The 12889-nt window shown below is 39.8% G+C and overlaps 2 protein-coding genes across 12 annotated transcripts in view; both read right to left on the bottom strand.

The window, feature by feature from the left end:
• Positions 1-9363, bottom strand: part of cunh14orf180 (chromosome unknown C14orf180 homolog) — a 137202-nt gene extending 127839 nt beyond the window's left edge. For all 6 annotated transcript variants that reach the window (XM_020591183.1, XM_020591182.1, XM_020591187.1 and 3 more), the window contains exon 1: positions 9300-9363. The gene's annotated coding sequence lies outside the window, so the exon portion shown is untranslated. The remainder of the gene's footprint in view (positions 1-9299) is intronic.
• A 435-nt stretch (positions 9364-9798) lies between these two features.
• The window catches only part of kif26ab (kinesin family member 26Ab), a 73293-nt gene continuing 70202 nt past the window's right edge, over positions 9799-12889 (bottom strand). For 4 of the 6 annotated variants that reach the window (XM_020590975.1, XM_020590976.1, XM_020590978.1 and 1 more), the window contains 3 exons: positions 12381-12404; positions 11863-12013; positions 9799-11755 (listed from right to left, as the gene is read on the bottom strand). In XM_020590975.1, coding sequence (XP_020446631.1) covers positions 11574-11755; positions 11863-12013; positions 12381-12404 — 357 coding nt within the window. In that variant the 3' untranslated portion in view covers positions 9799-11573. The remainder of the gene's footprint in view (positions 11756-11862; positions 12014-12380; positions 12405-12889) is intronic. The other 2 variants (XM_020590977.1, XM_020590980.1) reach the window with 1 other exon arrangement.

The following is a 12889-nucleotide window of genomic DNA, read 5'->3' as shown; positions in this document are numbered from 1 at the left end:
CACACCACATCACTCCAAAATGCAAAGCCAGACCAAAAGGTGCAACTCTGTAGTCTGCAGATACAGTAACTACTTCTGGGCAGTAAGACACAATATCAAACCTAAAAGCTCTCTGTCAATCAACTGGGAGCCCATCACTGCAACATACTGGTATGACAGGGATTATAGGTATACTATAACTCAGCAAGATTAGTAAATAGCTCTTAAATTCATGGGCAAATCAAAATCCCCATGTTTTCAACTTAATTGAGCCCATTGTTAAAATCAGACTTTATTCATTATGGTGCGTGGTTGATTCAGGTGAAACGATGAGCACTAAATGGGTTCAAAACTTCAGTGTGACTCTAAAACCCCGTTACTACACATTCACCTATTCAAGTACTTAACACTGAGGTCTGGTGCTGATTTAAAACCTCCATTTGTTGTCGACTATATCAATAGAGAAGGCACCAAAATTTCACGTCCTATTAGCAATCATGACCTAATCAATGAGCTGTGCCTTAAAACAGCTGACAGCTAATTACAAGGGCAGCTCTCTGTGTGCCACGCCATTCAGGTAACCAGTGGTAATTAAAGAGGAGGAGGAAATATCTGGCGAAGGCTGTTCATAGTGCAGTGGAGGCAGCACAGAGCGAATCGCATGGACACTCCAGGGTGAGGCCTAATTTGCTGCTGAGTAAAATCAATAAAATCATTTCATCCCAGTTGCTATGGAACAACATATATTAAAACACGATGAACATTACCTTGGGGAAGTTGGAACAAGTAATAATTTCACTGCTCCTTTTTTTGAACAATGTCTTGTTGCTTTATTTAGAAAAGCAAAAGGCTAAGCATTGTCAAGGACATTATGGTTCATTCTATGCTCCACTTAGGGCTTTATTTTTAATATATTTGAACAGATTTCTTTGGAAAAGAGGCTTGCAATTAAAAGGTATAATCATTTCATATAAGACATTTGGAAAGCATAATGATAGGGCTGGGTAATAAAACAACTTTAATAGATATTACAAAAATAATCCTACAATAGTACTGATTAAAGTGAGTAATTTTCGATAAATGGATCTAATCTATATTTGCATCAACAGTCTGCACACCTATTAGAATACAGCATTGGAGTTAACTGACATGTTCAGGGCAAAAACAAAACACACAGCTGGGTGAGAGTGAGAGTGAGATGGCTGCATAGAACGATGTAAGTATCATTAGTGATTTGGAAATGGTTCAGATTTCTAAAGCTGGATAAACAACAGGTACATATACAGTGCCTTGCGAAAGTATTCGGCCCCCTTGAACTTTGCGACCTTTTGCCACATTTCAGGCTTCAAACATAAAGATATAAAACTGTAATTTTTTGTGAAGAATCAACAACAAGTGGGACACAATCATGAAGTGGAACAAAATTTATTGGATATTTCAAACTTTTCTAACAAATAAAAAACTGAAAAATTGGCCGTGCAAAATTATTCAGCCCCCTTAAGTTAATACTTTGTAGCGCCACCTTTTGCTGCGATTACAGCTGTAAGTCACTTGGGGTATGTCTCTATCAGTTTTGCACATCAAGAGACTGAAATTTTTGCCCATTCCGCCTTGCAAAACAGCTCGAGCTCAGTGAGGTTGGATAGAGAGCGTTTGTGAACAGCAGTTTTCAGTTCTTTCCACAGATTCTCGATTGGATTCAGGTCTGGACTTTGACTTGGCCATTCTAACACCTGGATATGTTTATTTGTGAACCATTCCATTGTAGATTTTGCTTTATGTTTTGGATCATTGTCTTGTTGGAAGACAAATCTCCATCCCAGTCTCAGGTCTTTTGCAGACTCCATCAGGTTTCCATCCAGAATGGTCCTGTATTTGGCTCCATCCATCTTCCCATCAATTTTAACCATCTTCCCTGTCCCTGCTGAAGAAAAGCAGCCCCAAACCATGATGCTGCCACCACCATGTTTGACAGTGGGGATGGTGTGTTCAGGGTGATGAGCTGTGTTGCTTTTACGCCAAACATAACGTTTTGCATTGTTGCCAAAAAGTTCGATTTTGGTTTCATCTGACCAGAGCACCTTCTTCCACATGTTTGGTGTGTCTCCCAGGTGGCTTGTGGCAAACTTTAAACGACACTTTTTATGGATATCTTTAAGAAATGGCTTTCTTCTTGCCACTCTTCCATAAAGGCCAGATTTGTGCAGTATACGACTGATTGTTGTCCTATGGACAGAGTCTCCCACCTCAGCTGTAGATCTCTGCAGTTCATCCAGAGTGATCATGGGCCTCTTGGCTGCATCTCTGATCAGTCTTCTCCTTGTATGAGCTGAAAGTTTAGAGGGACGGCCAGGTCTTGGTAGATTTGCAGTGGTCTGATACTCCTTCCATTTCAATATTATCACTTGCACAGTGCTCCTTGGGATGTTTAAAGCTTGGGAAATCTTTTTGTATCCAAATCCGGCTTTAAACTTCTCCACAACAGTATCTCGGACCTGCCTGGTGTGTTCCTTGTTCTTCATGATGCTCTCTGCGCTTTAAACAGACCTCTGAGACTATCACAGTGCAGGTGCATTTATACGGAGACTTGATTACACACAGGTGGATTCTATTTATCATCATTAGTCATTTAGGTCAACATTGGATCATTCAGAGATCCTCACTGAACTTCTGGAGAGAGTTTGCTGCACTGAAAGTAAAGGGGCTGAATAATTTTTCACGCCCAATTTTTCAGTTTTTTATTTGTTAAAAAAGTTTGAAATATCCAATAAATTTCGTTCCACTTCATGATTGTGTCCCACTTGTTGTTGATTCTTCACAAAAAATTACAGTTTTATATCTTTATGTTTGAAGCCTGAAATGTGGCAAAAGGTCGCAAAGTTCAAGGGGGCCGAATACTTTCGCAAGGCACTGTATAATACCTGCTGCATATATAACTATACAGAGGCAGTTCAACACATAGTGGCAAGATGTAAAATTCAGGCAGGAAGAGCATACACTGAACGGCACAACCAAGTGGCTGACACTGTGTACAGAAACATCTGTGCCGAGTATAAGCGAGACCCTCCCAAGTCCAGATGGGAGAGTTCTCAGATGATCGTGGAGAATAAACAGGGCTAAGATCGTGTGGGACTTCCAGAGCCAGACAGACAGGAAGCTACTGGTCAACCTACCAGACATCGTGGTAGTAGACAAGACATAGCAACAACAAAGAGTAGCAACATCAAGGAGTACGATATAAAATTTATGTACTTTATAGATCTTAGAATGCGACAAGTGTCAAAAAGTTGGGAAACCTTTGGCTGTCGATCAGAAACTGGAGTGTATTCAGGTACATTTTGCATACTGCACACATACATAAATGTATACATACATACTCATACACACACACACACACACACACACACACACAGGCCAAAATGTTAAACATATATACCTTGTGCAGCCTTTCTAAATAGCAAAATAGTATTCTGCCATATTATTAATTGGAGCTGTAGACAGTAGACAAATGGTTTCTATTTTTACATGACTGACAATTTTAATGAAGCATAAACTGGACACAATGATCCCATCTATCACTAATTCAGACAACACATTTATTTTTCACGTTCTTTTGGCTATGAATGAATAGCAGTGAAAGAGATGGGGGATTGTACGAGCCTGCCAACCCACTCAAATAGGCAAACAGCAGGACGTGCACACCCTGCCAGACAAGGCACCATCACGGCAACTGTTGCCATGGCACAGAGCTGCCAGCCCACGTTTGATTAGCGAGTGTCTAGGACATGATTGGCTACAGTATGAATGATGAGGCAAAGAAGGGTCTTAAATGTTGTGTAATTAACCTCTTCACTTGCACAGATTCCACTTCAGACATCACAACTGCTGACAGCCTCCTGTCAGCAACCTGCACCAATCAAGCTCTAATCTGGGAGACAGAGAGGGAACACAAAGACAGCGTTCGGGCTGTCACCGCTGTGCTGCATCGGAAACCTTCTGGTGAGACAATGCACGGTGCCTCAGCACTGACAATGAAGGGGCCCTTACTGCTGCACTGGAAATGTGTGAGGAAGGAAAAAAATGCTTCACAGCTATAATCATCATCTACATGTGAAAATGAAAACAGCACACATAATCAAAACGTGTGAGTGAGGAGCAGATGAAAGCACGACAGAAAGAACCAGGCTTTGTCTGATTGGTGGGTTAGCCCAGAGGTTTGGCCATGATAGTTTCAAGTCATGGTAAACATGTAAACTGTGATTGCAATATAAATGGTATCACAACTGGGCAAACTATAGTAAATGTAAAATACAAAGGGAATGGGCAGAACTATCAACATATATACAAGCAATGCCAGTACAAGCTCAGTATGCTGCAAGTTCTTGTATTTCTGGTTTGCAAATAAAAATGCAGAGTATTCTATTCACATTAGTAATATGATTCAAGTCCAGAGAGTACGACTTAATGTGAAACAAGCTTGTCAGTACATTCTACATCCTTTTTAAGTGTATAGAAAATAAAGTCGATAAAGTCTCCTTAAAGCTGCAAGCGATTACCACACAGAAAGAAATTACAGTTGTAGCTACATCACTTATCATCCCATTTGTTGTATTCACCTGCTGTTTTTGAAGTATGTACACAATAGTGTTTGATGTTTAATGACTGAAGAACCATTTATAGGATGTCTCAAGTGGGTGTATTAAGAGGTGGTGAAAGAATTTTATTTAAAAACATATAAATGTCCTTTCAAGTAAGATTTTATTTAAATATAAGTGACTGCAGTGAGTAAGACACTTACATGTCAGTGTGGTTGATTACTTCCATTTAGCCTGCATAACACCATTAGCACCATCATGTCCTGTCTGATCTAGCTGAACAAGATTACATAACTTCATGTGCAGTCTGATAGGCTGACCTCTGATACCCATACAAGCACAAAGCAGATTAATATAATAAAGATGCATCAGCACAAGCTTTTTGCCGGAGTCCTTGGGCTATGTGTCGGCTCAGCGCAGTGGAGAGCCACCCTGTAACCCGGGCTCAGCTGTCCACTACTAGATGGTTGATGCTGGGAGCCAGCTAAGAGCCTACCTAGTGGCCACTGAAACATAAACATGAAGTGGTCTGTTGGTTATAAAAAACATCTTCAGACAGTCAATTAAAAAGTCTTTTTCATTACACCTGCCCATCTGTTAACAGAGCACAAACTGATGGAATGGCAGGCTATTCAATTTTACTGTGAAATTAACAGCGATCTCTCAGTGAGCGCTTTTTCTGGAAGTAAATTATTTTGCTTCTTCTATGGATATGATGCAGTTTTTTATGGCTAAGATCTCCAGAGAGCAATTTGTAGATCTTTAAGAGTGGAAACCTTTAAAATAAAATAAAAAGATGTGCATAGAGAACGCCATTAACCTAACTGAGTCTACTGCAACCTACCTGACAGCCAGTGTAATCACAGTCTTTCTTTTCTGCTCGATGGTGGAGAACCTTTTTTTCTTAAATCATGAATATTCATTGCGCATTAACTACTCACATCAGTATTCTACAAGCATTTTAAAGCCGTGTTTCTAAAAAAGCCTTTATGTAAATCAGTGGTTATCTACAAGCAATCTGAACCAAAGGACTAGAACAAGGTCAGTGCATGTGATGGAAAAAGTGCTTCTCCTTATCATTCTGCAACAAGGTCAGTACATCGTGAACTGACCAAACATGATAACCCAGTGACTGTTGCATGAATAACTAGCATTTGGAATCACATACTGTGGTGAATTCTGGTCAGTCTCTGCAACGAGAGAGAAAATGACATAATAAATTGACCACTTTACTGTCAGACAGCATCAGAGACCATGTGGGTGTGTGTGCACCTTCATCACCTTGCCGCCTCCCAAGTCAACAAACAACAAGCTTTTTAAACTCATGACCCATAACCTGCTCCTCATTACTGTCCAAACCAAATAGGCTTGCTACAGAGTCAGGTAGTTCAGTAATGGCAATACAATTTGTACCGATATAAAAAATGATTAGTCCTACATCGTCCACATTATTACAACGTATCATGGCAATGCTTGCTCATTCTCTTGCCCCTGATGTCTTTCTAAAAAACACACAATAAGCAAGGATAATTCACTTTCACCTCATGGATTATGTTGGTTTGATTTACTGCCTGTAGCGTTATCTCAGCTTAGTGGAATGTCGTTGGAGTTGTACGGTCACTCATCCTGAAAGAATTTACAGTACATATGGGGGAAGCCTTCAGGACTATACCTCTTAAAGGTTTCTATCTTGGCTCAAAACTCCCAACGCATGCAATCTGTTTTGGGGATGAACATGTCAATAGTTACGACCCCCCTAAAGCACGACCGGGGAAAGTGAGTGAGGCGTACTTCTTGCTTAGCCTCTGATAATTTAAAGACTTTTCTCCACACCAGCTTGTCTTAATTACTGATAATAAGTGGCAGCATTTGGTCAGGTTTATGGGTCTTCTTCAAAGAGCAGGCTTGGCTTAGTCAGAACAGTCTTTGGGACTGCAAAGCTGTAAATCCAAAACTGAGCAACTATTACCACTAACAATGCCCTGGGTAAATGCAGGCAGCCTAATAGGGATGGATGGAAAATGGAAAAGTGGCAAAATACCAAAGAAAGGAAGAAACATATGCAATTGTCTGAGAGATTTGGATTGGCATTTGCAGAATTTAAGTGTCTTTTAAGGTCCTTTAAAGTGTAATGTAGTGGAAAAAGAGAACTACTGTAAGTTATAAGTACTCTGATTTTGAAGTCTGAAATGAGAGACCACTTTGCACAGTTCTGAAACTGCAATGTAACAAGACGATAATGGAAACAAAGACATAAGACATGAAGAAAGGTAGTGATATCAAATAGACTGAGAATTAGAGTGAATTGGGGCTGATTCTGAATAAAACCTCCTCCAAAGAGAAGCATGTATAGTTCCAGTGCACAGGGTCAGTACTGGGTTGGGGTGAGGAGATGGGGTGATTCCTGACTTTTCAATGAACTCATTTCTATTCTCATACAACACCCAGCTCTCTGCTAATGATAAGAGCCCTGAGGCAAAGTCGGCTGGGATACACAGGGCTGTCTGTGCTCAGCAGCAGCCCAGGCCAACTGTTTCCACTCAGACGCCGACTTCCTCAGAGCCGCGAGGTACAGTCTGGGCTGACAGGCTCTCGAGTGATTTGACAAAAGGTTTTAACCGTCTACCACATCACTACAGGCTGAAGTTGAACTGAATACTAAATATAAAAGAAACTGTTCTCTACATTTATAGTTGTCACAATCATGCATAGTAGCACATTTGATTAGATTTTCCTGTACAGTAAACTGAAAGCAGAAATCATCTTAAGAATGTAACTTGAAATACAGTGACCAGCTGTCCGTGCCAGTCAGCCAAATCAACCTCTTGTGCTTTTAATCAAAACAGAATAACAGGGAGGAGGCAAGAGCTTATTGCACAGCAGGTTTAAGTCTACATACATCTAGAGTATATGATTCAACAGGGCATCACACTGAGCAGAAGGCCCTCCTGCTACTAGAGTAATTAACCACTCTGGACTGGCACTCTCTTTTCATCTGACTTACCATATATCAAATTCATCGTTTTGACAAATTTGTCCATTTGCTATTGCTGATTCAAGTTTGCAGAGACAACTGAGTTTGCATTAACAGGAGCATGCCCCAGATTGGACCTGTTTCAAGACAGGACTAAACCGCAAAAGGTAATTGTGACAGAGATTAATTAAACTTTTATTCTCAAAACAGCATGTTTGGGAGACTGTATTAGAGATGGTATTGTAACATTAGGGGCGGACAGACACTTGGCGGGATCCCCCATAAGTTGTAGGTTTAGCGCGACTGAGTAATGTTGGTGGGTGGATCGATCTAAAGTATCAATAGTATCGATACCAATGTTGGTAAGGGTATTGATCAATACTTGCGTGATGAGATTGATACTTAAGTTTCTTTTCTCTACATTCAGTACACAACTCCCGCTACACCATAGTGGTGATGCAAACACAACTCCTCTCACTTTGCTCATGCTCACTTTGCCTCTCTCCCGCTATGCTGCGAGTTGTTGTCGGTGTGCAGTTATGGCTCAACAACGCTCTGCTGGCTGCATGATGGCAGAGGGGAAGATGAGTTTCTTTGGAGCTATTTTACAGGGCAGGACAGTTAGTAACTCAGAGAAGAAGTGCAATAAAAGGGAAAAATGTAAACATGTTATTGTTTCTGAACAAAAACCTATAAATCTGTAGTTCTCAACATGGGCACAGGGCCCAAAAGGGGACCTCAGTCAGAGGTCGTGAATGAGAACCAGTAGTAGTTTTTGCTTTTGTTTAGTTATTTGCACTATTGACTTTATTTTTCACAAACAATTGTTTGTAATGCAAGCACATTTTTTATCATATTTTATATTGATATTGTTATATTTATATAGTTATATTGTTTCTGAACAAAAAACTGAACAAAAAATCTTAACTGAAAAAGTAAAATTTAAAACATTTTGAATTAGTTAAAAACATTTATTTGCCTAAAATCTTTATCCTGCTTTATTATGATCATAATCATGATCAACTAATTGAAAATTGAAAAATCACAAAATCATTCAAAGATCACGAAAATTCTAATTTTCATCCAAATGTGCATAATTTGCATATTCCATTTACTTCGTAAATTATGACCTATTGCTCCGCCCTACACAAAAGTAGATAAGCTGTTTTTCTAGGTGAAAAAGTATCGATATCGGCAAATACTGGCCCTGTATTTACCTGGTATCGTATCGATACCAAAATTTGGGCTATCACAAACCCCTACCGAGTACGCTCAGTGTGCGCAATGAAAACACGACTTGCAAGAGCGCAGAACAATGCTAGCTGTTCCTCAGCTCCTTCTTCAACCCAGCCAATGTTACAGTATGTTTTTATATAAACCAAAAAACCCATTGTGTCATGTGTCAATTGGTCTGATGTTTAAAATGGCTACATAATATATCCATTGTTCAAGAAACAGGAAATTGTCGTGGTGATAAAACGCCAACCTACTAGTGCCTACACCTGGTGAAGCAGTCCAATTGTCTTCAACGGACAAGTTTTATATAAACTGAACGCTTCAATAGTCAGTACAAGCGCACACCTGTTTTCAATTAATTTCGCTGATTAGACAGACGCCCACGTTAAAAATCGGTTTTATCAATTCTTATATGCAACATATAGCCAAAGCCAGTCTACCATTATACTGTGTAAACACGCTATTGCGTCAGTTCAACCTAATCAATAACCAATATCTGACTGACCTTTACCTACCTTGTTTCTGAAGCTAACGCGATACAGTGGTGGTGAGAGGAATTATGTTGGTGTGTTGAAATGCTGAACTTTCAAAACTCAACTGCGACACTTCCTGTCTGAAATAATGGCTCCATTACTCCGAAAAACCCACAAGCGACGCTGTGAGCAGTATCCGTTTTTACAGCTACTTCCTGGGAAGAAAGTAAACGAAACAGTGCGTATTATTTATGGAAAGAGCGGCCTGCGCAAATTAGTTGACGCACAAACAAAACTTAATGTCCCAAGACAACTGAAGATTTAGAGACACAGCCATATGACTGATTTTTAACTTGATGTAGTCATGTCATCCTAAAGGTCACCCTTACATGGCCTACTGTTGTAAACTATAACTACAATTCGCCTGTTCTTCGGTGCAGTAGGGTGGAAACAAAGCAATCCCTTGAATATCAGAACTCAGGGACAACAATCCACTCTGAATCACAAGTAAGAAGAAACATTTTATTCACAGGTACTGTAAAACACAAGCTGCCATATCATACATTTATACAAAGGGTTGGAAAGTCCTATACAAAAACAAAGATATTCGAAAATATGGGTTTTGATATGAAATATGGCCTTACATATAATAATTTCTTGAAAAAAGGTCTTGGTTTGGTAATAGTTATTTAATTTATGAGCCATACCCCGCATTAGTGAAAACTGAAGTTATTGTAAAAAATCTGAATGGTAAAAATGGAGTAGAAATCATTCTTAAAAATGATTTTAAAAATCTCGTGCAGCATCTTCAGAGAGGGCCTGAGAGAGTACATCTTTGTAAAAGAAAAGAAAAACAAAATCATGTTTGTCATAGATATAGAAATCGAGCATACCAAAATCCAGGTTTGTTTGTCTTTATGATTTCCACTGATCATCTTTGTTCTCGCTGTGCTGGCTGTTTGATTCATAATAAGCACATTCTGGCAGCTACAAAGAACTGACATAATGATTGCTTAACAATGCCGTGATCATTTCTTCTTTTTCACAGGAAACAAATCTTGTGTCTTGGTTTGAAACAATTGATCAACTTTGTTCATTTGCCTTTAAAAAAAAAGAAGAGTAGGGGACGTAAGACACCAAACTGTGTTGTTGCCCTTAAGTCAGGATTGAGGTTCTTGCAGTAGTTGCAGTAAATGTATTGGAATGCATAGAGCTGAGGCTTGGTTGCGCTGAAAAAGTACTGTACCTGTGCCTCTTTGTCTCAGAGCCCCCAGTCCAGGCCTATTTGGAGAGAAATTAGGCTCATTGATGAGCACTGCTATCAGTGCAACCATCCATCATGATATCCACACAGGCCAGTGTAGGAAAAGTTAAGTCTCTCAGGGTCAAATAACCACATACTGAGGCACCAGAGAAAATGGCTGACTCACTATCCACAATAATGTCCCTCTGATTGATATGTTTTGGCTTAATCTCTCATTTTCAGTGAGATAAACATGGGCAAGCACAGCTTAAGTAAGCCCCCCATCCCCTAACATAACTGATGCTCTACCTTTGTGCATCCACTGAGACCCATTTTGATCAAGGCAACTGGAGGGGGGGGGAAATTTTTCACTCAACCCTGCAAGCTTTCACAGACCAGCTGGCAGGCAACGAGTGACAACAGCAAATGTAGTCCTTGATGAGATATTAGAGTCCAGTTTTAAAATCTAGAAAACTACAGAGTTAAAATAAGGCGCAAGAGGCTGAATGAATATGGATAAAATGTCGACTGAGGTTTGAAACAAGAGAAAAGGCAAAGTCTGGGAGCGCAATAACATTAGCTTATTGCTTTTTTCTTTTCTTTCCCTCTTTATTTTTTTCCCCTTAAAACGATATTTGTACACAGCACATAATCATATAAATACACTATACAATGCAATATAAAATATTTTTCTTAAAAGCAATATGTTCAGGGTTTGCTTGGGTATGCTTAAGATACCCACACCATATGAAAAATAATGACTCAAAACAAAAACAATAAAAAAAGGCACTTCCAGGTGTTGTTCATTGACTCTTGAATAAGTGATGGCCACTGCCGTGCCACACAGGCAACCGCATTTGTGCTCACATTTCACTTCTCTGCCATTAAAACCATGTCCTAGACAACGAGGCAGCTAGGTGGTTAAGATTTCTATTGTTCATGCAAACATCCACTCTCATCTCTGTCTCTTGTTGTTCTTCATTCCAGCTGTATCTGTAAACCGGCTTGCTACATTTCACCATCCTTCTTCCTTGTCTCTTCCTCATTTCTTCACCTCGACTTGCTTTTTGCCCTCAGACTTCAACTTCACGCAATCCCTCCTGAGTGCCACATGTGGGCATGCTGATGTCAAAGCAGGTCACCATCATGACACGGGACTTGCAGAGATTGACACAGAACTCCAGCTCCTCTGTGGCCTGTGCCAAGGCTTCTAGGTACTCTGGAGACTCTTTATCCAAATTCTGGTCTACCTCAACTGTTGAAAAAGGGACATTGAGGTTTGGTTAAATGGTTTGTTACCAGCTTTCCCCTTTAAAGATTGGACATGGCCTAACACTAAAGAACTCTATAGCAGTTACTTACACTCTCCTATCCACTTGCTGGGATCCATCATCAGCCGAGCCTTGGTGTCTTCCAGCTCCTCCATCAATACTTCATGCTTTGCTCTTAATTCCTTCACTTGCTGTTGCCTTCTCTCCAGCATCTTCAGTTTACTATTAAAATACAGCAGGCCCTAAGAGATAAAGGGAGACTATTATATCCAGCGACTACTTTGTTGATTCAACCACTCGGTTTTAAAATGTATTGTTAAAAGTGAAATGAAGACAAAATGGCTAATATATCCTTAGTAGATGTCATGGTTTATAACCTAAATGATTCACTGGGACTGGCTTTTTAATGTAGCCATATGCAATCAAATAAAGACTTAAAAGTAATTTTGAAAAGTCTAAAAAGTTGTGCTGAACTGCAAATGTGCAAATTTTTCAGGCTTGTAAGCAATAAGGTTCCTCTGGTGTTGGGAAAATTATGGTTATGCAAATGCTGTAACACAGACTGTGCCACTTATTGTTAAGCCTAATTCACCATGAAAATTAGTTTACCTTGTCAACATCCTGGAATGGTTGCTGAAGATGAGATTGGGGAAAACAGAGTATTATATGAATAGCATATTCAGTATCTCAGTGTGTGAATAATGTATGAAAATACACACATGCTGCAGACAAGTTATTGATGTACAGTACATGCACCATACTCCAGCTGTAATTCTTAAATAGCAAGGGAGAGTCACGAAAAAGCAATTAATTACTTGTCATTCAGGCAGCGATGGCAGGAAGACAAATATTAAATATAGTTTTTCCTAACTAAAAGTTACTCAAACTACCATCTAGCTGATTTACTATCTTCTCTTAACAAACTCTCGTTAGGCTGTGCCAAACCTGTGGAAGCAGTTAATGATCCACAGAAGAGGAGTTGGCTATAAAAAGCCATCAGGCAGCCGGTGTTGAGTGCGAGCGATGAGCTGATTTGGGATGCCACATTCATCACATTTTTCCTGACCAGTCTTTTCACACCATCTTCTTTTTCATTCTTAACCCCCCCCCCCCCCAAC

The sequence above is a fragment of the Monopterus albus genome, unplaced genomic scaffold, assembly GCF_001952655.1.
Source record: "Monopterus albus unplaced genomic scaffold, M_albus_1.0 scaffold13.1, whole genome shotgun sequence".
NCBI lineage: Eukaryota > Metazoa > Chordata > Actinopteri > Synbranchiformes > Synbranchidae > Monopterus > Monopterus albus.
The sequence above is the reverse complement of the archived record's forward strand: the minus strand, read 5'-3'. Positions and strand labels throughout refer to the sequence as shown.